Below are 22,842 nucleotides of genomic sequence, written 5' to 3'. Positions count from 1 at the left end.
TCCTGGTTCTATCTTATGAATAGCAAATCCTAAAGGTGGTGTTTGAGCCATCACTCCAATTTCTCTTAGCTCTTGTAATCTCCTTCCAATAGTAATTATATATTTCTGGATGCTACGACCCTCAACTACATTGTTGCCTAGAGGCATCCCTTGAGAATAAGGCATACCATATAACATTTCATATGGCGATAATCCAGTCTCACTGTGTGGTTTAGTTCTTATGTTTAGAAGTGCCAATGGTAAGCATTTCATCCAGGGCATTTGTGTCTCGATCATTGATTTAGCCAATTGTTGTTTTATTGTTTGATTCAATCTTTCTACTTTCCCTGAGCTTTGTGGGTGCCACGGAGTATGATATTCACAGAATCACAGAATTTCTAGGTTGGAAGAGACCTCAAGATCATCGCGTCCAACCTCTGACCTAACACTAACAGTCCCCTCTAAACCATATCCCTAAGCTCTACATCTAAACGTCTTTTAAAGACTTCCAGGGATGGTGACTCCACCACTTCCCTGGGCAGCCTGTTCCAATGTCTAACAACCCTTTCGGTAAAGAAGTTCTTCCTAACATCCAACCTAAAACTCCCCTGGCGCAACTTTAGCCCGTTCCCCCTCGTCCTGTCACCAGGCACATGGGAGAACAGACCAACCCCCACCTCGCTACAGCCTCCCTTGAGGTACCTATAGAGAGCGATAAGGTCGCCCCTGAGCCTCCTCTTCTCCAGGCTGAACAAGCCCAGCTCCCTCAGCCGCTCCTCGTAGGACTTGTTCTCCAGACCCCTCACCAGCTTCGTCGCCCTTCTCTGGACTCGCTCAAGCGCCTCGATGTCCTTCTTGTAGCGAGGGGCCCAAAACTGAACACAGTACTCGAGGTGCGGCCTCACCAGAGCCGAGTACAGGGGGACGATCACTTCCCTAGCCCTGCTGGCCACACTGCTTCTTATACAAGCCAGGATGCCGTTGGCCTTCTTGGCCACCTGAGCACACTGCTGGCTCATATTCAGCCGACTATCAACCAATACTCCCAGGTCCTTCTCCGCCTGGCAGCTTTCCAACCATTCCTCTCCCAGCCTGTAGCTCTGCTTGGGGTTATTGCGCCCCAGGTGCAGGACCCGGCACTTGGCCTTGTTGAACTTCATGCAGTTGACCTCAGCCCATCAGTCCAGCCTATCCAGATCCTCCTGCAGAGCCTTCCTACCCTCGAGCAGATCGACACACGCGCCTAGCTTGGTGTCATCTGCGAACTTACTGAGGGTACACTCAATGCCCTCATCCAGATCATCGATGAAGATATTAAAGAGGACTGGCCCCAGCACCGAGCCCTGGGGAACACCACTAGTAACCGGCCTCCAACTGGATTTGACTCCATTTACCACGACTCTTTGGGCCCGGCTATCCAGCCAGTTTCTAACCCTACGAAGCGTGCGCCAGTCCAAGCCAAGAGCAGCCAGTTTCTTGAGGAGAATGCTGTGGGAAACGGTGTCAAAAGCCTTGCTGAAGTCAAGGTAGACCACATGCACAGCCTTTCCCTCATCCACCAAGCGCGTCACTTTGTCATAGAAGGAGATCAGGCTCGTCAAGCAGGACCTGCCTTTCAGAAACCCATGCTGACTGGGCCTGATCGCCTGCTTGCCCTGCAAGTGCCGCGTGATGGCTCTCAAGATAATCTGCTCCATGAGCTTCCCTGGCACTGAGGTCAAACTGACAGGCCTATAGTTGCCCGGGTCTGCCCTACGGCCCTTCTTGTAGATGGGCGTCACATTTCCTAGCCGCCAGTCAACTGGGACCTCCCCCAATAGCCAGGACTGTTGATAAATGATGGTAAGCGCCTTGGCCAGCTCCAATGCCAGTTCTCTCAGTACCCTCGGGTGGATCCCATCCGGCCACATCGACTTGCGCGCATCCAAGTGCCGTACCAGGTCACCAACCATTTCTTCGTGGATAGTGAGGGCCACATTCAGCCCCCCATCCCCTTCTGCCAGCTCAGGGTACTGGGTATCCAGAGAACAACCGGTATTGCCGCTAAAGACTGAGGCAAAGAAGGCATAAGCACCTCCACCTTTTCCTCATCTTTTGTAACAAGGTTTCCCCCCCGCATCCAGTAAAGGATGGAGATTCTCCTTAGAATTTTCCCACTGAATACCTAATTAGATTACCACACCAGAGGAAATAATCTAGCAGATAAAGAATACCACTTAGAATATTCCAATACCACTTAGAATATTCCCACTGAATACCCAATGATTGACATAATAATCTTATTATTTTAGAAGTAAAGTGTGTGCCCTGATCAGAATCAATGTACTGTATTATTCCATATCTAGGTATCAGGTGTTCTAATAAAATTTTTGCCACCATTTGTGCCGTAGCTCGTGCTACGGGATAAGCTTCTACCCATTGCATTAAATGATCTACTATTACCAATAAATACTTTATCCTCCCTACCTTGGGCAATTCAGTGAAATCAACTTGTACTCTCTCGGAAGGCCCATAAGCTGTTTTTCTCCCTCCCGTGGCTGCTTGTCGAAACACTTTCTTATTTATCTTCTGACAAGGTAAGCAACGTGGTGTAATTGGCTTTGCTATTTAAAAAAAAAACAAAAAAAACCAACAATGCAACCAAATTCTTTTAGTAAATGATCACTTAACACCTGTGTACTCCAATGTGTTTGCGCATGCAAACGTCCCAATATTTGCTTATCGGTTAGAAGACCTCCGCGCTCGCTTCGGAACTACGTTCCGTCTCAGTCACACTCTTACACACACGCAGGCAACCGAATCCCACCCAACCGAACGGTATACGCCTTAAACACTTACGACTCTGTCGTCTTCGTCCAGATCTTCGCGCGCAGAATTACGGGCAAAAACAATGCTGCAGCCGGCAAGGGAGCTCATAACAAAAACAAAATCTTTGCTTACCTTTATTCAGGTTCAAATGGCATTGGTTCCGGACAGGAGCCACCAAATGGTGGGGCGCCTCTCCTAGATTAAAATCCAGGAACCAAAACCATCCCGGACGAGCCCCCAAGTTGTTATAAATAGCTCAGTCCCAAAAGAGGACTATAATCAAAGTTTACAATTTATTAAAAGAATAGAGGTAAGCAAACAGCGCTGGGTGCGCCGGGAGTCTCCGCTCCACCTAGTCGCACACCCGTTACATCAAGATGCTGATTTTTTATGCTCCTAGACTAATACATATTCATTACTATTTCTAAAAAAAAAAAAAAACACAACGGAGTTATTATAATTACTTCTGGAATCTGAACCCTCCTACTGGAGCATGCGTATCAGTCTCTGGTGGTCCCTCTGGGGGTCTTCCATGATGAAGCCTCATAGTCTTCCTCTCCGGCTTTTTTTTTCTTGTCCTTCTTCTTTGTACTCCTTGGCTGCATGTCAAAAGCTTGCACAGCGTTCCCTGCGAGCTTTGTCTTTTAGCCGTCCTTCAGCTTTTCCCTTCTCCTTAATCTCCTGGCCAGATATCAGGGGCTTGCATAGTGTCCCGTTCAGAAGCCAGAACAGTTAGCAGTTGTTCTGAAACCCCCAGGTATCAGAGACTTCAAGGAAAGAACATACGAATACATTTTCCTTCAAGCTCTCCATTGACACGAATGGTTAAAACATTCCTCACAGATCATAATAGGGAAGACGCCTTCAATCAAGGGGTTGGGCCCGCTTTCAGGGTCGATTGGGGCTTGTGTTACCATTCAGTTCAGCCTGTCGGCGTGATCCAGCTCCTGGAAAACAAATCACAATTTTATATGGGTTTAAAAAAAAGGTTCTTATGTTATTTTCTCGGGACAACCTAACCCTAGCGTGGGTGAAGTCCGGTCGAGGCCCTCTCACTCGGCAGTCAATACCCATAGGGGTTGCCTCCCTCGGTAGACCATGCACAACGCAGTGGAGGGTCCTGCCCCGGTCTTGCCTTCTCCCTTTCCTCCCTTTAGGCTTGTCCCCCTTATTTGGCGTCCTTAATTCATGCAGAGCGTCACTGCCAGAACATTAGTTCTCCTTTAGCTTTAGTTTCAGTTCCCCAGGAGCGGACTCAACCCTCCAAGTTTCGGTAGTTACTGGTCCTTTTATTCTGGATGTGCGGGTCCAACCCCTTTCTGCTGTTCTCACAGCTGTTTCAGTAGTAAGTAAAACAAGGTACGGTCCCTCCCATCGGGGGTTCAATGATTCTTCCCTCCAGGTTTTTATTAAGACCTTGTCTCCTGGTTCTATCTTATGAATAGCAAATCCTAAAGGTGGTGTTTGAGCCATCACTCCAATTTCTCTTAGCTCTTGTAATCTCCTTCCAATAGTAATTATATATTTCCGGATGCTACGACCCTCAACTACATTGTTGCCTAGAGGCATCCCTTGAGAATAAGGCATACCATATAACATTTCATATGGCGATAATCCAGTCTCACTGTGTGGTTTAGTTCTTATGCTTAGAAGTGCCAATGGTAAGCATTTCATCCAGGGCATTTGTGTCTCGATCATTGATTTAGCCAATTGTTGTTTTATTGTTTGATTCAATTAAATGATTTCTACTTTCCCTGAGCTTTGTGGGTGCCACTGAATACCCAATGATTGACAGAATACTTTTATTATTTTAGAAGTAAGCTGTGTGTCCTGAGCAGAGTCAATGTACTGGATTATCCCATATTTAGGTATCAGGTGTTCTAATAGAATTTTTACCACCATTTGTGCCGTAGCTCATGCTACGGGATAAGCTTCTACCCATTGCGTTAAATGATCTACTATTACCAATAGATATTTTATCCTCCCTACCTTGGGCAATTCAGTGAAATCAACTTGTACTCTCTCGGAAGGCCCATAAGCTGTTTTTCTCCCTCCCGTGGCTGCTTGTCGAAACACTTTCTTATTTATCTTCTGACAAGGTAAGCAACGTGGTGTAATTTGCTTTGCTATTTCAAAAAAAAAAAACAAAAAAAAAACATGTAACCAAACTGTTTTAGCAAATGATCAGTTAACACCTGTGTACCCCAATGTGTTTGTGCATGCAAACGTCCCAATATTTGCTTCGCGTAAGCTTTTGGCAGTATCTCTCGCCTGTCTGGCAGCGTCCATTTTCCTTGTTCTAACTTAGCCCCTATTTTCTCCAGTTTCGTTTGTTTGGTTTGTTTTCCATTGCATTTCAAAGTTGGTCCAAAAGTTCCATAGGGGTTTCTTTTGGACCTTGTTGGAACTGATTCTCCATTCCCAATTTAACCAGATTTTGGTATTTACCGTTCATTATTTCCGGGGTGGCTATAGTCTCAGTGGGGGGTCGGTCAGGGGAATGCAATTGTCAACAGTTCCCTGAGCGGTCCCATCGGCAATCTGAGCTCACTCATAAACTCAGGTTGTTTTAAGAGTTAGCTGCCCTTCTGTTTCCATGACAACTCTCTCGGACCCATCATGGTCCCTCTGCCCCAAAGGGCTCACACCGGTGATTTTGAGATCACAGCCTCCTGTTGAGGCAGAACTATTAACATTCCTACATCCTCTTTCCCTGCTCATTCAACTTCAAACAGCTCTGTTAAATACTACATGCCACACCTTTAACACCGTCCACAACTCTTTTAACACTTCCTTTTATCTTTCTCCAGCCTGTACTTTTCTCATGCCAACACCAAAGGCTCAGTCAAGGGCCAATTAATTCCACTCCTTTTCTCTCTAAGATGCTGAAACAACGTATCAGTATACTACACTTCATCCTATTTTCCTTCTCTCCTCAAAAACATTAGTTGCAAGATAGTGTTACAGTCGACTGATCCATAAAGTGGCCATTTAGCTTATGTAGTGGCCACCACTGATTGCAATACTTAGTGGAAGTCCTCTTCCTTTCTGCGCTCCAAGTTCTAACAATATCCTTCGAATGTGCCAATATGCACCCAAGGAGGCTTTCTTTAAAACGTCTTTGTTTTGGATATTACTCATTTCTTTGATTTTCCATTCCCTTTTATTTATTTATTACTGTTCCTTATTAGTTGCCGCCCTTTGTTTCAATTTCCACGCAAACCTTTTTACTATCTTTTCCTAATCTTCTTCCCAAATGTCCCAGTTCTCTGGGATTAAATGCTTCTTCCCGCATACAAACTTTACTATTTCAGATTATTAAGGAGCCCCGTTCCAATCATAAATCCACGGAACTTCAGGAAAAGAGCTGAAGCACTCAGCCTTCCGTCTTCTAGACGAACATGACCACCTTTTCCACAAAATTTACATTTCGACAGGACCGAATTTCAAGCCGAATGCCGATTTTTCTCATGCACTTTCTTAGTAAGCCCATACAAAACAAGGGATCACTCCTGTGTATCCGTCAATATGGGGGCTTTAAAAAGGTATTGAGGCCTAAATAAATTCGCTCTCCCCCTTCTTACCGGATTCCCAGGGCTCAAACCCGAACCACCAAAGAAATGACTCTCTCCGTTCTACCGCTTCGATAATCAGTCAGCCCCCTCCCCCTCTCCAGTACTTGGGAAACTGACCAAACACCACAGCAAATACACCAAGGCTTCTAAACTGTTAGTTACTTAGATAATGCTCCCGCCTTTTTTCTTGTCACACTCAAAGCATTTAAGAGCAAAAATAGGATCACAAGATACACTGCCAGGCCCACATATTGGGCACCACCAATCAACACTTGGATAAAACAGCACTTCTTTTCAGTCTGTCACGCACTTCGTTCGTCTCCGGACGCTCCCCTCACGGAGAACACGGAACCGCGGATCGGAACTCCGCACTCGCTTCGCAGCGATGCTGCGTCTCACTCCCACAGCACAATCATGCAATCACACAGAGAGGCCTCTAGCACATCTCATTCATACCACAAGAATATAATTTAGAATGATAACCAACCAAACAAGTATTGCCTCTGACTGTGTTCTTCGTGGAGTGACTCATTCCACTTGGTTTCAAACCCTTACACAAACGCTTTCAACACAAAATACCTGCACGTTTAAGAATAAGACATACAATTATTAACACTCCAGTTAGTATCCCTCCAGCAGCTGAAAACATACCGCTTGTCCGCAGCTTCAGGAGGCCTTTGTCTGCTCCTGCGGTGAGCGGCCGAGAGCGGAGTCCCCTCCGAGCAAAACACTCAGGCTGCACCTAGGGGCGTCCGCTAATCATTATTCCTAATGGACTTTCTGGTGGTATGTCTGGTAATTTGCTCCCTTTCTTCTGGTCCTTGGTCTTCAGTTCTGTCTGACCCATCTAGGAATTTTACTATGGCAATTCCCACAGCCCTTGGTTACCTTAGTAAGAGTGTCTTGCAGGGGGTTCAGGACCTATCACCCACCCACGAATCCTATAGGAATCGCTTCGGTCCTTCACCGGCCAAGTCCCTCGCGGGAGACTGGAGCCGCGGTTAGAAGACCTCCACACTCGCTTCGGAACTAAGTTCCGTCTCAGTCACACTCTCACACACGCAGGCAACCGAATCCCACCCAACCAAACGGTATACGCCTTAAATGCTTACGACTCCGTCGTCTTCGTTCGGATCTTCGCGCGCAGAATTACGGGCAAAATACAGTGCTGCAGCCGGCAAGGGAGCTCGTAACAAAATCAAATTCTTTGCTTACCTTTATTCAGGTTCAAGATGCCATTAGTCCCGACCTGACTCGAACAGGAGCCACCAAATGGTGAGGCGCCTCTCCTAGATCAAATCAGAATTCAGGAACCAAAGCCATCCCGGACGAGCCCCCAACTGTTATAAATGACAATTCCCCCCTTTTCTTCTTTATAAACCGTTGATTTTTGAAAAACCTTTCTCTAAGGTGTAATTTGGTAGATTTCGTCTTCTCCTTCGCTTTCTTTGCTTTCCATCTCCTCATTATCACCTTATCTGAGTAAGGTGGTGGCTCCATGGTCATTTGTTTCAATAGTGCGGTTTCAGTTAACCACTGTACTAGTCCTCTTACACGGGGGATAATGCAGCAACCAATGGCTGTCAAAACTCCTACAACTACGATCAAGGACGTAAATGTGCCTACTTTTTCTGCCAATTCACTGGCAAGGGTGGTAAGCCCTTGCAATGCTCTAGTTACTGAGCCATCTGGGGCAGTATTGCTGGGTGTAAGAGTGCAACAATGGTTGCTCAGTATCACACACACACCCCCCACCTCCTTCCTCCGCGAGCATCATACCTAATGATGTTCTGTTTTCCCAAGCCAGTTTGCTGGTGCCATCTAGTTGTTCGGCAATTCCTCTCATCGCATCCCTTGTATAATTTATGACTCTCCGCTGATTAGAATAAATATAATTAATCCAATCCACGTTCTTATCGATCGTTACCCACCAGAACAGTGACTCAAACCCTGCAGCAATTTGATTCCTGGCTTTCTGTTCATCGGAAACTCCTCTAGGCACCCCAATAGAATCTACGTATACTCTGTCATCGAATGATACTCCTAAGCTTCTTTAACTTCTTCTGGGTATTTGTGATGTTTCTCTTTCAAATGCCAGGGTGAAGGGTATAGCTAAACGAACAAGCGCACAAGTGCCTCCCCAGTTATATGGTAGGGTGGACCGTAAGATCTTCCCTCCACCGTACCACCAGAGATCTGCCCTGGGTGGGGATCTCAAGTCTTGAGCAGTTTCCCATCAAGTCCTTGGTAGCACAAGGCAAATTCTCCCAGATGCTGGGTAGCACTCACACCCTGCCGTGAGAGGCAAGCTGTATGGTTACCTATAGCTGTAGAGAATGCAGGGGGAACCGCGATGTTGCTATCACACAAGGAACAGCAAAGAGAGACTTACAGGCCTCATTTCCCCAGGCAGTCTTTTCTTGGTACAATGTAATCATACATTGCATCCCCTGGGAATCCTTGGTCACACTTAAAACATCTTATCAAAGCCTGTCCCTGCTAGGATTCAGGCCACAACACAGGCAGCCTTCTTTGCCTGCCATTCCTTCATCTCTCTTCCTCTCCTTTCCATCCTGGCTCTGACTCCCCCTGAAGATTTTCTTCCTCTTTCTCCAACCCTCTGCCTCACTACCCGCTGCACTGTCAATACCATTAGTTTCGCTCTCTGCTTTTCCTTCTCATCTCCCCTCCGGACACACACCTCCAGGGCCTCCTGCAGGAGGGCCCCCCAGTGACTGTTCACTACATCCCCCCACCTTCTGGAGCATTTTCTGCATATCTTGCCAGGCTTTAATCACACAATGAACTTTCAAGAGCCCTTGGGATACCGGGTCCTCGGGACTCATCCCCGAGTACTTTCTCATTCTGACCCCAAGTCTCTCATATGATTTCTGTGTTGCACACTATCCTTACTCCAGCCAGGATTGGCAAGTGGGTATTTCTGCTCTGCCGGTAGTACCCCTGGTCCTGGAGGCTCTTTCCCATTCTTGTATAGCAGCTCTCCTCCTGATCATTCCCATCTCTTTCCCTGTAAACAACATACTTATAGGCATAATTCCCTCCCCCAAGAGTATAAGTCAGGTCCTAGGAACTGGTCTAATTGTTCAGCTAGGCTGTTGGGGTCCTCAAATAAAGACTTCGTCTCCTTCTTAAAAGTCCTAACCTCTCTGCTGCTAAGGAGGGGGGGTAGTTCACCTAAGAGGATACACCGTTAGTGTTAGCACTGTTAGTGCCAGGGAAGGCAAAATTCTCAATATATCTTCTACCTTGTTCTAATTCTTGACAGAGCCTAGAGTACGATCCTTCTTTAGGGACAGTGTTAACTACAGTCCCTGTCTCCCTTCCTGGAGTGACTGCTGCTGCCACGGGTACAGTATTAGGATTATAGGGAGCATAACTTGGCTCCTTCTCCGAAAAAGGAAGCTTGTTGTTTACACATAAACGTAAAGCCTGAATTTTCATCAGACCCGTATTTTGGCCAAAATACTGCTGTTTCCTTAATTGGTTCTTTTGTCCAGACTGATACACAGTATTTAATTTTTTTTTCTCCCCTTCTACAATCTCCTCTAATTTTGGGATTACGTTTCCAATTTCTTATCATTCTTCAGGAAGAACTGTTGGTAGGCACTCCCCCAGGGATATTTCCCATTTTTCCTAGCCCTTGTCAGCGTGCTGCTACAGAAGTTTCCCTCCTGCAGGGTACCTCACACTAACGTTCCGATTCTGGAAAATGGGGGTGTACTGCCAAGCACTTCCCCGTGCAAGGGCTACCACACACCTATGAATTTACCAGATTCCCTGGTGTACTTCCAAGCACTTCCCCCGTGCAAGAATTACCGTACACCGTTTCCCTGGTGTACTTCCAAGCACTTCCCTGCGCAAGGGCTTACCGTACACCAAATTTCCCGAGACTCTTCCTTTCTCTCCCTTATCTCACGCTTTGTCCGTCTCCGGCCACACCCCTCACGGAGCCACGGAACCGCGGATCAGGACTCCACACTCACTTCGTACAAAAGTACGTCTCAATCACACATCACGCAGAGTCTCACCCGACCCCCAAGGCAATACTTAACATTTCTTACCTTGGTCTGTGCACAGAGTTACCGGATCAATTAGCAAACCCGGAGTGCCTACCTTCTTCTCTTTCCCAGTACTTCACGGATCCCGCCTCTTTAATCAGTCTCGGGCCCTCTGTCAGCTCTCCGCAGAACCGCCACCGTCGATGCACAGGACCGTTGAAATCAGCAGGGCATGCTTTCCTCCTGCTGCGGCGGTGGGGCTCCCCGGTAGGTGACTGGATCCCGGACGAGCCCCCAAATTGCGAGAAACACTCCGTAGCCAATAACTTAGGCTCAGGCGAGGATCTCAGTGAAGTAGTAATTTACTCGCGATTGATTGCAATGGCGGGCGCCCCACAAGCAGGAGAGCGCACCTACTAGTTCCAAAACACAGTTTACATGCTTTTTGATGACAGGACCCTCCCCTGTTTCCCCACTGAGGGGGTAATCCAGGGACCTTACTTAAAGATCACCTAATTCCAACCCCCCCTCCCCACGCCCTGGGCAGGGACACCTTCCACTAGACCAGGTTGCTCAAAGCCCCATCCAACCTGGCCTTAAACACGTCCAGGGACAGGGCATCCACCACTTCTCTGGGCAACCCGTTCCAGTGCCTCACCCCCCTCTCAGGAAAGAATCGCTTCCAACTATCCAACCTAAGTCTACCCTCTCTGACTTCAAAACCATTACTCCTGGCCCTATCGCTCCTCTCCCTGGCAAAGAGTCCCTCCCCAGCTTTCCTGTAGGGCCCCCCCCCCCTTTAGGTACTGGAAGGCCCCTCCAAGGTCTCCCCGGCGCCTTCTCTTCTCCAGGCCGAACCACCCCAACTCCCTCAGCCTGCCTTCCTAGGAGAGGTGCCCCAGCCCCCGGTCATCTTCGTGGCCCTCCTCTGGACGCCTTCTAGTACGTCCACGTCCTTCTTGTGCTGGGGACCCCAGAGCTGAACACAGTACTTACTCTAGGTGGGGCCTCACAAGAGCACAGCAGCAGAGAGGGAGAATCACCTCCCTCCACCTGCCGGCCACCCTCCTTTTGATGCGGCCCAGGATACGGTTGGCTTTCCGGGCTGCAAGCGCACGTTGCATTGCCGGCTCCGGTTGACGAGCTTCTCATCAACCAACGCCCCCAGGCCCTTCTCCTCAGAGCTGCTCTCAATCCATTCTCCGCCCAGCCTGGATTTGTGTTTAGGATTGCCCCGGACCAGATGTGGGACCTCACGCTCGTAGCCCCAAGCGTTATTTATGACCCTATCAGCTCCACCCCAAACGCGCTGGTGGCTTTTGGGCGCTGCTCCCTGCAGGCAAATCCCCGCTTTTGCCAGGGCAGGCCTTACCTTTTCAGAACTTGCTCCACAACCTTCCCTGAGAGCCCCACTTCAACTGCTGGTGTTTCCGAGGGGGAAAGCTGCACCTCCCGTGCAGGGGGTGGCGGGAAGGAATACAAAGCCTGCGCTCAGCCCTGACACATCACAACTGGGTTTCTGCTCAGCTGGGGAGGAAGCTTCTGGAAAACTAGGCAGCGCCCCCCGAGGCTGCCCAAGCGTGGTCCGCGGTGCCCTGCAGCCGCACGGAGAGCGGAACTCAAACTGGCCCGACACGGCGGCAGGGACGCGGCCGTCCCCACACGTGCAGTTCCTGCCTGAGGAGGCCACAGCGCTTCTGCCTCTCTGACAGGCTTGGAGGGTAATGACATCAGAATACGCTCGCTTCAGTTTGAGCTTCCAGGCGGGCGCTACTGCCATCGGGATGGCCCACGGGGACGGGGCTGGGGGCAGGCAACCACAGGCAGCTTTAACATCTCAGTCCTCCCCGTCGGCCATCTCCCAGCTACCACGTGGGCCAATCAATGTGACCAGACACCAATTCACCCAAGGCAACAAAAATATTTACAAAGCTACATCTCTCTTCATAACTGTTCGTTGTTTACGGCTGAAACCAGTCCTGGGACAGGATATGCTACCTGGACCGAGCAAAGCCTTTGATGTGGTCCCTCACCACACTCTTCTCTCTAAATTTCACAGGTAGGGCTTTGAAGGATGGACTGTTGGGTGGATAAAGAATTGGTTGGCTGGTCGCGGCCAAAGGGTTGTGGCCAACGGCTCTATTTCTGGCCGGAGGCCGGTCACAAGTGGCATCCCTCAGGGGTCGGGCTCGGGACCGGTGCTCTTCAACACCCTTAGCAATGGCATAGACGACGGAATCGCGCAAGTTTGCAGATGACACCAAGCTGAGCGGTGCAGTCGATACAATAGAGGGAAGGGATGCCATAAGTGCAAGGCGTTGACCTTGGGCTGGGGCAATCCTAGGTATCTCTATAGGCTGGGAGAAGAAGAACTTCAGAGCAGCCCCGCGGAGAAGGACTTGGGGGTCCTGATGGACGAGAAGCTGGACGTGAGCCAGCAGCGCACGCTTGCAGCCCGGAAGGCCAACTAAGTCCTGGGCTGCATTAAAAAAGGGGTGACCAGCAGGGAGAGGGAGGAGATTCTCCCCCTCTACCCTGCTCTTGGGAGACCCCACCCGGAATACTGCGTGCAGGCCTGGGGCCCCCAGCACAAGAAGGATGTGGAGCTCTTGGAAAGGTCAGTCTCACCTCTGTCCCTGGAAAGCTGTTGGAACAGCTTGTTCCGGATGCCATCTCCAAGCCACTGGAAGAGAAGAAAGTTATGAGGAGTAGTCAGCATGGATTCACCAAGGGGAAATCGTGCTCGACCAACCTTGTAGCCTTCTATGATGGCATCACCAGCTGGGTTGATGGAGGGAGAGCAGTGGACGTCATCTACCTTGACTTTAGCAAGGCTTTTGACACTGTCTCCCACGACATCCTGCTAGCAAAGCTGAGAAGGCGTGGGATAGACAAGTGGACGGTAAGGTGGGTTGAGAACTGGCTGACTGGCCGAGCTCAGAGGGTGGCGATCGGTGGCGCAGAGTCCGGCTGGAGATCTGTGACTAGCGGTGTTCCCCAGGGGTCGGTGCTGGGTCCGGTCTTGTTCAACATCTTCATCGACGACCTTGATGAGGGAATAGTGTCCACCCTCCGCAAGTACGCCGATGATACAAAGCTGGGAGGAGTGGCCGACACGCCAGAAGGCTGTGCTGCCATTCAGCGAGACCTGGGCGGGAAGAAACCAAATGAAGTTTAACAAGAGCAAGTGTAGAGTCCTGCACCTGGGAAGGAACAACCGCATGTATCAGTACAGGCTGGGGGATGACCTGCTGGAGAGGAGCTCTGCGGAGAAGGACCTGCGGGTCCTGGTGGACGACAGGTTGACCACGAGCCAGCAGTGCGCCCTGGTGGCCAAGAAGGCCAATGGGATCCTGGCGTGCATTAAAAGAAGCGTGGCCAGCAGGTCAAGGGAGGTGATCCCCCCCCTCTACTCTGCCCTGGGCAGGCCTCACCTGGAGTACTGTGTCCACTTCTGGGCTCCCCGGTACAAAAAAAGACAAGGATCTCCTGGAAAGAGTCCAGCGGAGGGCAACAAAGATGATACGGGGCCTGGAGCATCTTCCCTATGAGCAAAGACTGAGAGACCTGGGTCTGTTCAGCCTGGAGAAGAGAAGACTGAGAGGGGATCTTATCAATGTTTACAAATATCTTCTGCGTGGGAGACAGTGGGATTTCGCCACCCTCTGTGCAGTGGTTAGTGGGGATAGGACAAGGGGCAACGGCCTGTACTGGGTCTGGCTGGGACGTTAACTTTCCCGGCAGCAGCCCATACAGTGCTGTGCTCTGCACTTGTAGCTAGAACAGCAGTGGTATCACACCAGTGTTGCGTCTACTGCCGAGCAGCGCTGGCACAGCATCAGGACTCTCTCTAACCCTCCTAGGGGGTGGGCAAAAAAGCGAGAAGACAAACATCACCAGGGCAGCTGACTTCAACCAACCAAAGGGATATTCCATACCGTATGATGTCACACTCAGCAATAAAAGGTGGAAACAGGAAGAAGAGGGAAAGGCTGGGCTCTCGTTGTGAAAACGTCGGTCTTCCTCCCAAACACCGGCTACGCACGTTGAGGCCCTGCTTCGAGGACGTGGTCAAGCATCGCTCATTTGTGGGAAGTAGAGAGTAATTTCTTTCCTCTGCACTTCCACGTAGCCTTTATTTGTTTTGGTTTTTTCCTTTTTTCCCTTTCCCCCTTTCTTTTCCCCTTTAGTTAAATTGTTTAATTAATAATAATAATCATTATTATCAAGGAAGGATCATATAGGACAAGGGGGAATGGTTTTAAACTAAGACAGGGGAGATTTAGGTTAGATATTAGGAGAAAGTTTTTCACTCAGAGGGTGGTGAGGCACTGGAACGGGTTGCCCAGGGAGGTCGTGGATGCCTCATCCCTGGGGGCGTTCAAGGCCAGGCTGGATGCAGCTCTGGGCAGCCTGTTCTAGTGGTTGGCTAACGAATCAAGTTTCTTTATGAGGAACGGAGTCACAAAAATCATTTCATTTAGCAAGTTTCAAACACTAAGAGTATTTAATAGCATTTTAACGTTCCCACGCTCCAGTAAGCCTTGAATGTAATCGCGATTAAACAAGGAGCAGAGCGAAGCCAGAGGTCTAACAAAGCACGAGAGGTGATCGCATTTAAAAGCCTTATGGTGCCTTTAGCTAATCCTTCTTCTAGTTACTGAACAACGGACTTCGTTTAGGGGAAAAAAAAAAAAGACACTAAAAATAAACACAAAAAAAATAAAGAGAACGGCAGCTGAGTCTCGAACTTATCAGAAGCCGACTCAAGCATCCCAGAGCCTTCTACATCCTGTGGGAGGAATTCCTTCTCAAAGTTGCGAAACCCACGAGGAGGACCGAAAAGAAAGCGGTAGCAAAACTCCTAGGGTAGTCAAGAACAGGCTGACAAGCACCTGTCAGAAATTACACCCGGTAGAGTTTATTCTGCCTCCTCCTCGGGGCAGGGGCAGACAACAGACAATGCCTGGAAGCTTTCTTCCAACCTTATTCTTCTCTGGTTCTACATCTGCCAGTCCTCAACGCGGCTATTTCGCAATAAAAGGGCACGCTTTTATTCGGGAGCAGGGGGAAGATAGCAAGGCCTCAAACACACAGCACATCCTAGATCGTCTTAGGAAGACGGAGACCCACAGGACCGCCGAGCGCTTCTAGCTTCGCGTTCCAAATGAATGGGCAAACCACCACCTACACGACACTGTCAACGGACCAAAACATTCTGCGCACGTGCGCTCCAGGGAGACGCCGTTTTAACTTGCGGAACTATTTCCATCGGTAAGACACGCAAGACAGAGGTGATATCCCCATGCTCCATCTTTATTGTGCAAATGCTGCTCAAAAGCTCTTTATTACCCTCCACAGACAGCCGTCCAAAAAAAATAATAAATCAAACCTCAACAGGGGCTAGACTGATGGGCAACATATGAAACCTATTCGGCGGCGACCCGTACGCGTGCAGTGACGCCTGCGGTGCAAAAACCTTAGCCGCGAGGCCGGCCCAACTGACCGCCACCCAGAATACGTAGATGTACACGATAGTCTGAAGGGCCCGAGGGTGGGCATTCACAGCCATCCGGAATCCATTGGTCAGGTCCAGGTTAACAGCACACTTCTTGCCAACAACCACGAAACGCCCAAGAAGCTGGAAAAAGGAAATAACGTCACCTAACGTGCTGTGCCACGACGCACAGAATGAACGCGAGCGGAGAACCACCCACAGAACACGGTTAGCTAATCCTTCACAATTCAACCGCCGCTCTTTGAATTACCCTCTAGACAGTAACAGACTACAAAACAGTCACAGAAGCTGAATTTGTCTTGGGGCTTAAAGCCCCCGTCATAGCTTCGGGCAACGTAAGCCACTCTGGCAGAAAATAAAAGCTTCACGGTGCCTTTTCTCTTGCGTGGGCTCACAGAGCCTTGGAACTTGACTTGCATAGCTAACAGCGAAACAAACACCCAAGCGCCGCTCAACCAGCTTTCCCTTTCCTCGCCTCTGACCTGCCCAAACCCCAAGCCCTCTTCTGCATAGTCAAGGCACCACCCCCGCTGTCCGGAAACCGTGAAAACGGGCATCAGACCGCACGCCGGAACAACGCTGCTTTTTGCACTGCAAGCGCGTAGCTGGAGACGAGCATCGCTTTATATCACTGCTCTCAGTCAAAAAGCTCAACTCCATTACAAGCTAGAGGCGAAAGACTACAGCATCGGACAACCCCAAATAGCCTACTGTGCGCCCCTCTGCAACAGCCAGAGGAAAAGAGGGGACGGGAAAGAGTCTAGGAAGTTACAAACCTGTTACAGGTACAGCCAGCCTAGCAAACAGAAAGCTCCCACAGTACTCACGGGTCCACCAGAATCGTCTGCTTCACATAACCGGACAACTGCCTTCTCAGGAAGGACTAGGAAAAAACACTGGAGCCTGAGGCGAACTATCACGGAACGCAAGGCACTGGAGGAAGAGTAAACAGTTAAAACGTAGTCGGCTTCAGAGAAAGGCAACAGCTTAAGCAAATCACTATGCCCCACTGAACTCGTCCTACCGAAGCAGATTATCAGGCGCCCCAAACGCGCACGACAAAACAGCGATTCTTCTTAAGCGAGCTTTGAATAGGCAAAGTTCTCTACCTTCTACGCACAAGACACACAAGCGGCAAACAATGGCTAACTGTCCTTCGGTTATGTCCAAATATTGCCTCGGCCAGAGGCAGGAAGGCATCTTCAAAGAACCTGGAGTAATCCGGCTGAGGCCGTATTAACTCTCCGTCCTCGAGAACGCCACGTACTCAGGGGAAGGAACGTTCCAAATTAGCCCGTTACGGCTGGACCGACGTCAGACACCTCCAGACCGAGGCCAAGGCATCACCTTCGAAACACGAATACCACCGACCTGTAGGAAACCATTAAGACCAAGCGAGAAACTGCAACTAATTCGTCCTCCAGGAAACGCGTCGCACTAAGAGCGGTCAGAGTAGGTTGTCTGCTCTCAAGTCACTCATCAGACTCAAGTTAACGGCCTGGTTCTCCAATCAAGCACAGCGTTCAGGTTACATACGTTGCTGCAGCCAGTACGGCCGAGTCAAAACAGACGCGCGTGCGCACACACACACACACACGCACGCACACTCCTCGCGCAGCCTTCACCACGAAGGAGACAGGAAACGCGCCCTTTCGTAAAGGCGGGGCGCTACCGCAAGCACGGTTTCCGGAGAGCAGTTGAACGCTTCCAATACTCCAAACGGGCGGCAGCTGCAACATTACCGAGACCTATTAAGAAAGCGCTGTTCCAAGCAACGCGTCAACGCTTTGAGCAACCCGATCTAGTGAAACACATCCCTGACCGCGGCAGGCGGGTTGGGCTAGATGATCTTTAAGGGTGCCTTCCAAGCCAAACCATTCTACGAGTCAGCACGCAGAGCGGGCAACGCAGCCCCTTTCACTAAGGGCCTGTTTTCCACGCTGCAGATAAACCCTGCCGTCAGAAGCAGAGGAAATCCCTAACTGTCCTATCTTTAGCATTTCAAACTTAAAAACAGCAACAACGGTTATGCTGGACACTAACTTAGAGTTAACACCTTGCAGATAACATCTGCAATTTTTTCATAACTCTCAGCAGCTGCTCACTTAGTTCCTAGCACGTTGCGGCGCACCAGCATCAGTGAACCTTGCCAGCGTGCTCTTATCACGGTCCACCTCCAGCACGGAAATGAGAGCTGGGAAGCTCTCGCAGCCTGCGGGATTGACTGGTTTCTAGGTGTTTAAGAAAGCTAGGAAAAGCTGCAATTCTTCCCTTTCACAAGCCACTTTGGAGAGAGCGCGCGCTCGTGTGCGCGGTGGGGGTGGTGCCATAACCAAAGCCTAGCACAGCCGAGCCGGGGCGTCTCTAGAACACTATCACGAGGCGCATCAAGACCTGCATTTCTGCTACGCAGAAACGACTGATTACGGTCACTACTGCGATGCTCACTGCCTATATGCATACAGTCCGAACCCCCAAGGAGACCGACTGCGCCGGCGACCCAGTACGCGCCGTGGCACCGCGGGGGCAGGCACCGAAGAAGCGCGGCGTTTTAGAGGCGCTGCAGTATAGAGCGCCACGAGCCGGAGAGACCCCGACCGACCGTCCGTCCGTCCGTCCCTCCCTCCCGCAGCAAGGCCACCACCCGCCCTGCCGCACTCCCGGGACCCGCGACGGGCCCTCGTTTCAGAGGGCCTGCGAGCGGCCGAGGGAAAGGAAAGGAAGGAAAGACTCGCACAACAACGCCGCAGCTACCTCCTCGTCCACGACCGCTCATCCTCACGGAGAACGTTGGCGGGGACCTCCTTGCCCTTGCAGGCGACCGCTCCGAAAGCTCCGAAAGCAGCGGCAGCGCCGCCACCGGGCCAGGCGGCCTGCGCCCTAACAATCCCGTCGGCCATGACGGCGCCCGCTCGGTACAACGCCCCCTCGCTTCCCGCACTCGGCCCGGCCCTCCGCGGCGCTCATTGGGCCGACAGATCGCCGCCGACCGCCCCCGCGCCTCGATTGGCTGCCTCGCCTGCCCTCTTCCCTTGTCCCCGCCCTCTCGGCGGCTCCGCTCCCGTCGACCCGGTGCTTATCGGCGCTCAGGGAGGTCGCGTGCCCTCGGGGCGCGGAGGGAGCCGACCGGGAGGGAGGAAGTGGGCGCCCGAAAACGGGCTGGGCGGCTCCGCGGAGGGAATCTGGGCCCTGCACGGCTGGGAAACGAGCTCCACAGAACAGGCGCTCCGCTCATAGAATCATAGCGTGGCTTGGGTTGGAAGGGAGGGCGAGAAACACTCCGTAGCCGATAGCTTAGGCTCAGGCGAGGATCTCAGTGAAGTAGTAATTTACTCGCGATTGATTGCAATAGCGGGCGCCCCACAAGCAGGAGCGGAACTCTGCAAAAACAACGTTTCTATTCCCACAACAGGTACCGCAGGTATTTGCATTCCTTGTATAACCGAGTGTATTGGGCTGGTAAAACATGGAATTATTAAAATCCTCCACATATCGCCCCAGTACACCACACAGCCGTTCGCTCACCCTCTCCCCTCCCTCTCTGGGATGGGGAGAGAAACGGGGAAACGGGAAAGCGAAGCCCGTGAGTTGAGATAAAGACAGATAAATAGTAATAATAACAATAACGACAATCATTATGATAATAGTATTACTAATAATAACGTGTATGAAACAAGTGATGCACAAAGTTTCTTTTTCTAACATATTTTGTTCATTGAATTTTTGCAATATTTGCTTGCTGAGCATCAAAGTTTCTGCGTCGTCCTTCTCCTGCTCAAAAGATTCATACTTAGCACGCACGAGCATAAGATGAGCTGCCTCTAATCGGCTTTTCACAACTGTGATTGCTCGATTGAATATACATGGTCCAAAAGTCAGTGCTAATGTAAGTAACAACAAGAGCCCCGCTATGGTTGATAGCAGGGTAGTAAGCCAAGGTGAGTAATTAAACCAGGATTCATACCAATTCTGACGAGCCTCATTTTCCCTTTTGCGTTTTTCTAATCCTTCCCGCAATTTAGTCATTGTATCTCTTACCACCCCAGTATGATCTGCATATACACAACATTCTTCACGTAGGGCTGCACACAGTCCTCCTTGTTGTAAGAAAATCAAATCCAACCCTCTACGGTTTTGGAGTACCACTTCGGATAATGACCTAACCGATTTTTCCAGAGCTGTTATTGACTGCTCTATACGGGCCAGATCCTCATCTACGGCAATGCGTAGAGAAGTAAATTCCTGGCTTTGTTTTATCAGGGAAGCAATTCCAGTTCCTGCACCTGCAGCCCCGAGAGCCATTAAAGTGGCTAAGGTGACGGCCGTAATAGGCTCCCTCTTTACCAGATGGTATTCAGCCACTGTGTGATGGGTATACATATACTCTTCAGTGTGGTATAGAATCCTTGGTATAATGACCACCTGTACACAAAAATCATGAGATGTGCTAAACAATTTTAAAGATATGCAAGGAGTGACTCCTAACGATGAACATACCCACCTAGTGTTATTTGCAGGAATTAACCATTTGTGTGTTTGGTCCATTTTTTCAGTGACATGGCACAGATCATTTTTATCTCTTGGAACTGTGCCGATACATCTACCTTTTCCCGTAACTTGAGTCAAAGTTATCCCGATTTCCTGACCCCAACTGCATTTGGAAGGATTTAACTCATTTGAATATTCAGACCTCCCCATATCTCCTATAGCTTCATAATATGGGGGCTTAACACTTACACATAGCCAGCACCCTTCAGTTATCTCAGGATTAGTTTGATTTAGTACCTGGAAACTAGCATTTATAACTTTCCACATACTACTCTCGGGTACGACCCCTTTTTTTTTTTTTTTTTCCACAGTGTTTGGAAGCAGTGTGGGAAAGGATAACTCTGTCGACTTACTAGAAAACACTGTAGTAGGTTGGGCAGTCCCAGGTATATTTACAGTCTGGACAACCAAACCTTCCCCTAGTAACTCTTTATTAGGCCCGACTACCTTGGAAGTCTCGGGTTTTCCCTTCTTTATTAGTATGAGTCCTCCCCTATCTGTTCCGTGTTCGTAAAATCTGACATTTTTCCTAGTACCCAGCTAGTATCGTCCGAGTTTGTTAGATTTATATATAGAACCTTGCAAATTTCTTTATTTCCGTGGAAGGTTCCTGTATACCCTATACCATGCCCTCACCACCTGCAACGGGGATCCAATAGTCGGTTACAAGCTTGCAGCCCATATCCCACTTGTAAGAATTTATCCCGACCAGCCCCGAGTGTCCAGTCTGTAGCAATGGTTTCACACCCCCGGTATGCACAATAATACACGTTCAGGCATTTACAGTACCCCCTTCCCAGGTTAGAACTTGGGCAGAAATAAAATCCCATATATTCCCAGCATCGGGGCCTCGAGATCAGCTGACATAGTGTAGAAGTAAAGCTTGCCCCCCCCCCCCGATGTTATCTGGGTTGCAATAACCTGTTGATCTTCGAATCGACTTAAAGTCCATTTAAAAGGTTGGTGGGGGTGGTGTTGAGTCGCTACGCAGGATGAAATCACTGCGAGAACCCCCAAATACCGATAGGAATGGCTGAGGCCCATGTCTTTCCCCACTTATTCACTCCTCTGCCTCACTCGTCAGTTGGGTTGCAGCCAACTACGAGGTTTTAGTTCTTCTCGGCAGCAGTAGTGTTCTTCAGGGGAGAGCCTCTACCTTAACCCACGGTACCTATCGAGTTCGTCGCAATGTGAGCTTCAGGTCTTTGTTTCCTGGAGCGATCTCCCACTTCTTGTCACAGATGGGTCCTTTAACACGGCTGGCATGTGTCCATCCTTTCTCCGCAGTCCGGACGGCTGTTTCTGTAGTAAGCAAAACAACATAGGGGCCTTCCCCATCGTGGTGTTAAAAAAAGTCTCTTTCCAAGTCTTAATTAGAATTGAGGGTGATCAAGTGGCAATTCCAAGTCATAGGGCATACCATATAGCATTTCAAAAGGAGAAATTCCTACATCAGTTCTGGACTGCGTCCATATGTTTAACAGTGCAAGGGGTAAGCATTTTACCCAAGAAGCCTTAGTTTCCAGCATAAGTTTTGTTAGTTGTTTCTTAATTTCACCATTCATTCGCTCTACCTTTCCAGAAGAGGAGGGGTGCCAGGGGCTGTGAAAATCCCACTCAATCTCTAAGGCCTGCTTTAATCCTTGCAGTAAAGCTTTACACCCATTCAGTCACGTGGTCAATTAGGACAAACAAGTAACTCAGTAAAGTCTACCTGTATATTTTGGAAAGGTCAAAGCCCTGGCTCCCGTCCCCCTCAAGATAGGTTACAGAAGACCTTTTTATTTACCTTTTGACACATAGTACATCCTCTGCATGCGTGCTTCCCTAAAGTATATATTCCTACGCAGACATGCTTTCTTAGAACAACATCACACATTGCTTGCACCTCCCAGTGACTCTTCTGATGTAAAACAGTTAATATTTGCCTCATTATCACTTTATTCAGCATTTCTCTCCCATCAGGGAGTATCGATTTTCCTTAAAATGATCCACATATTTGTAACGTTAATACCTCCTTGGGAGGTTGTAATTGCTCCAAAACCTTTTTTAGAATTTACCCAAATAGATAGGTGGCCCTGTAAACCCCTGAGGTAAAATTGTCCACCTATATTGTTGCTTCCACCCCCATTTCAGAGTCTTTCCAGTCAGAGGTGAATATACGTTTGCTCTCAGGGCCTGAGAGCACTCCATTAATAACACTGTTATTCCAGTCTAACAATTTACTATTTGAATGCCCAATTTAATCATCAAATCCCTTCCCAACAAGTTAGTTTCTGCCTTGGATACATACAATAATTGCCCAGTGATCATTTTATCCCCTGGTCTCAGCTTAGTATTCCCCAAAAATGGCACTGTTATCCCAGTACCTTCTACCCCCATCACATTTAGGGTT

General features: G+C 49.4%; 1 protein-coding gene and 1 long non-coding RNA gene across 2 annotated transcripts; both read right to left on the bottom strand.

Moving 5' to 3' along the window:
- Positions 1–2,891: 2,891 nt before the first annotated feature.
- On the bottom strand, positions 2,892–14,366 carry LOC311426381. The gene is made up of 3 exons (XR_014686689.1): positions 13,134–14,366; positions 4,777–4,913; positions 2,892–3,734 (listed from the first exon to the last, which is right to left on the bottom strand). It is a non-coding gene; the product is annotated as an uncharacterized lncRNA (long non-coding RNA).
- A 1,310-nt stretch (positions 14,367–15,676) lies between these two features.
- LOC311426357 (adenosine 5'-monophosphoramidase HINT1-like) lies at positions 15,677–18,842 on the bottom strand. The gene is made up of 3 exons (XM_084502814.1): positions 18,654–18,842; positions 16,727–16,832; positions 15,677–16,022 (listed from the first exon to the last, which is right to left on the bottom strand). The coding sequence occupies exons 1-3, from the start codon at positions 18,797–18,799 to the stop codon at positions 15,768–15,770; spliced, it is 507 nt and encodes a 168-aa protein (XP_084358940.1). The 5' UTR covers positions 18,800–18,842; the 3' UTR covers positions 15,677–15,767.
- Positions 18,843–22,842: the final 4,000 nt, after the last annotated feature.

Source organism: Aythya ferina, assembly GCF_964211825.1.
Source record: "Aythya ferina genome assembly, chromosome: W".
In the NCBI taxonomy this organism is placed as follows: Eukaryota; Metazoa; Chordata; class Aves; order Anseriformes; family Anatidae; genus Aythya; species Aythya ferina.
This window is presented reverse-complemented; position numbering and strand designations above follow the sequence as displayed.

Excerpts from the sequence above, each read along its gene's own strand:
- LOC311426357 (XM_084502814.1), bottom strand. The coding sequence starts at position 18,799 with ATGGCCGACGGGATTGTTAGGGCGCAGGCCGCCTGGCCCGGTGGCGGC. Across the intron at positions 16,833-18,653 it reads GAGCGGTCGTGGACGAGGAG|TGCCTTGCGTTCCGTGATAG; the intron begins GTAGCTGCGGCG and ends CTCTTCCTCCAG. Across the intron at positions 16,023-16,726 it reads CAGACGATTCTGGTGGACCC|CTTCTTGGGCGTTTCGTGGT; the intron begins GTGAGTACTGTG and ends TCCTTTTTCCAG.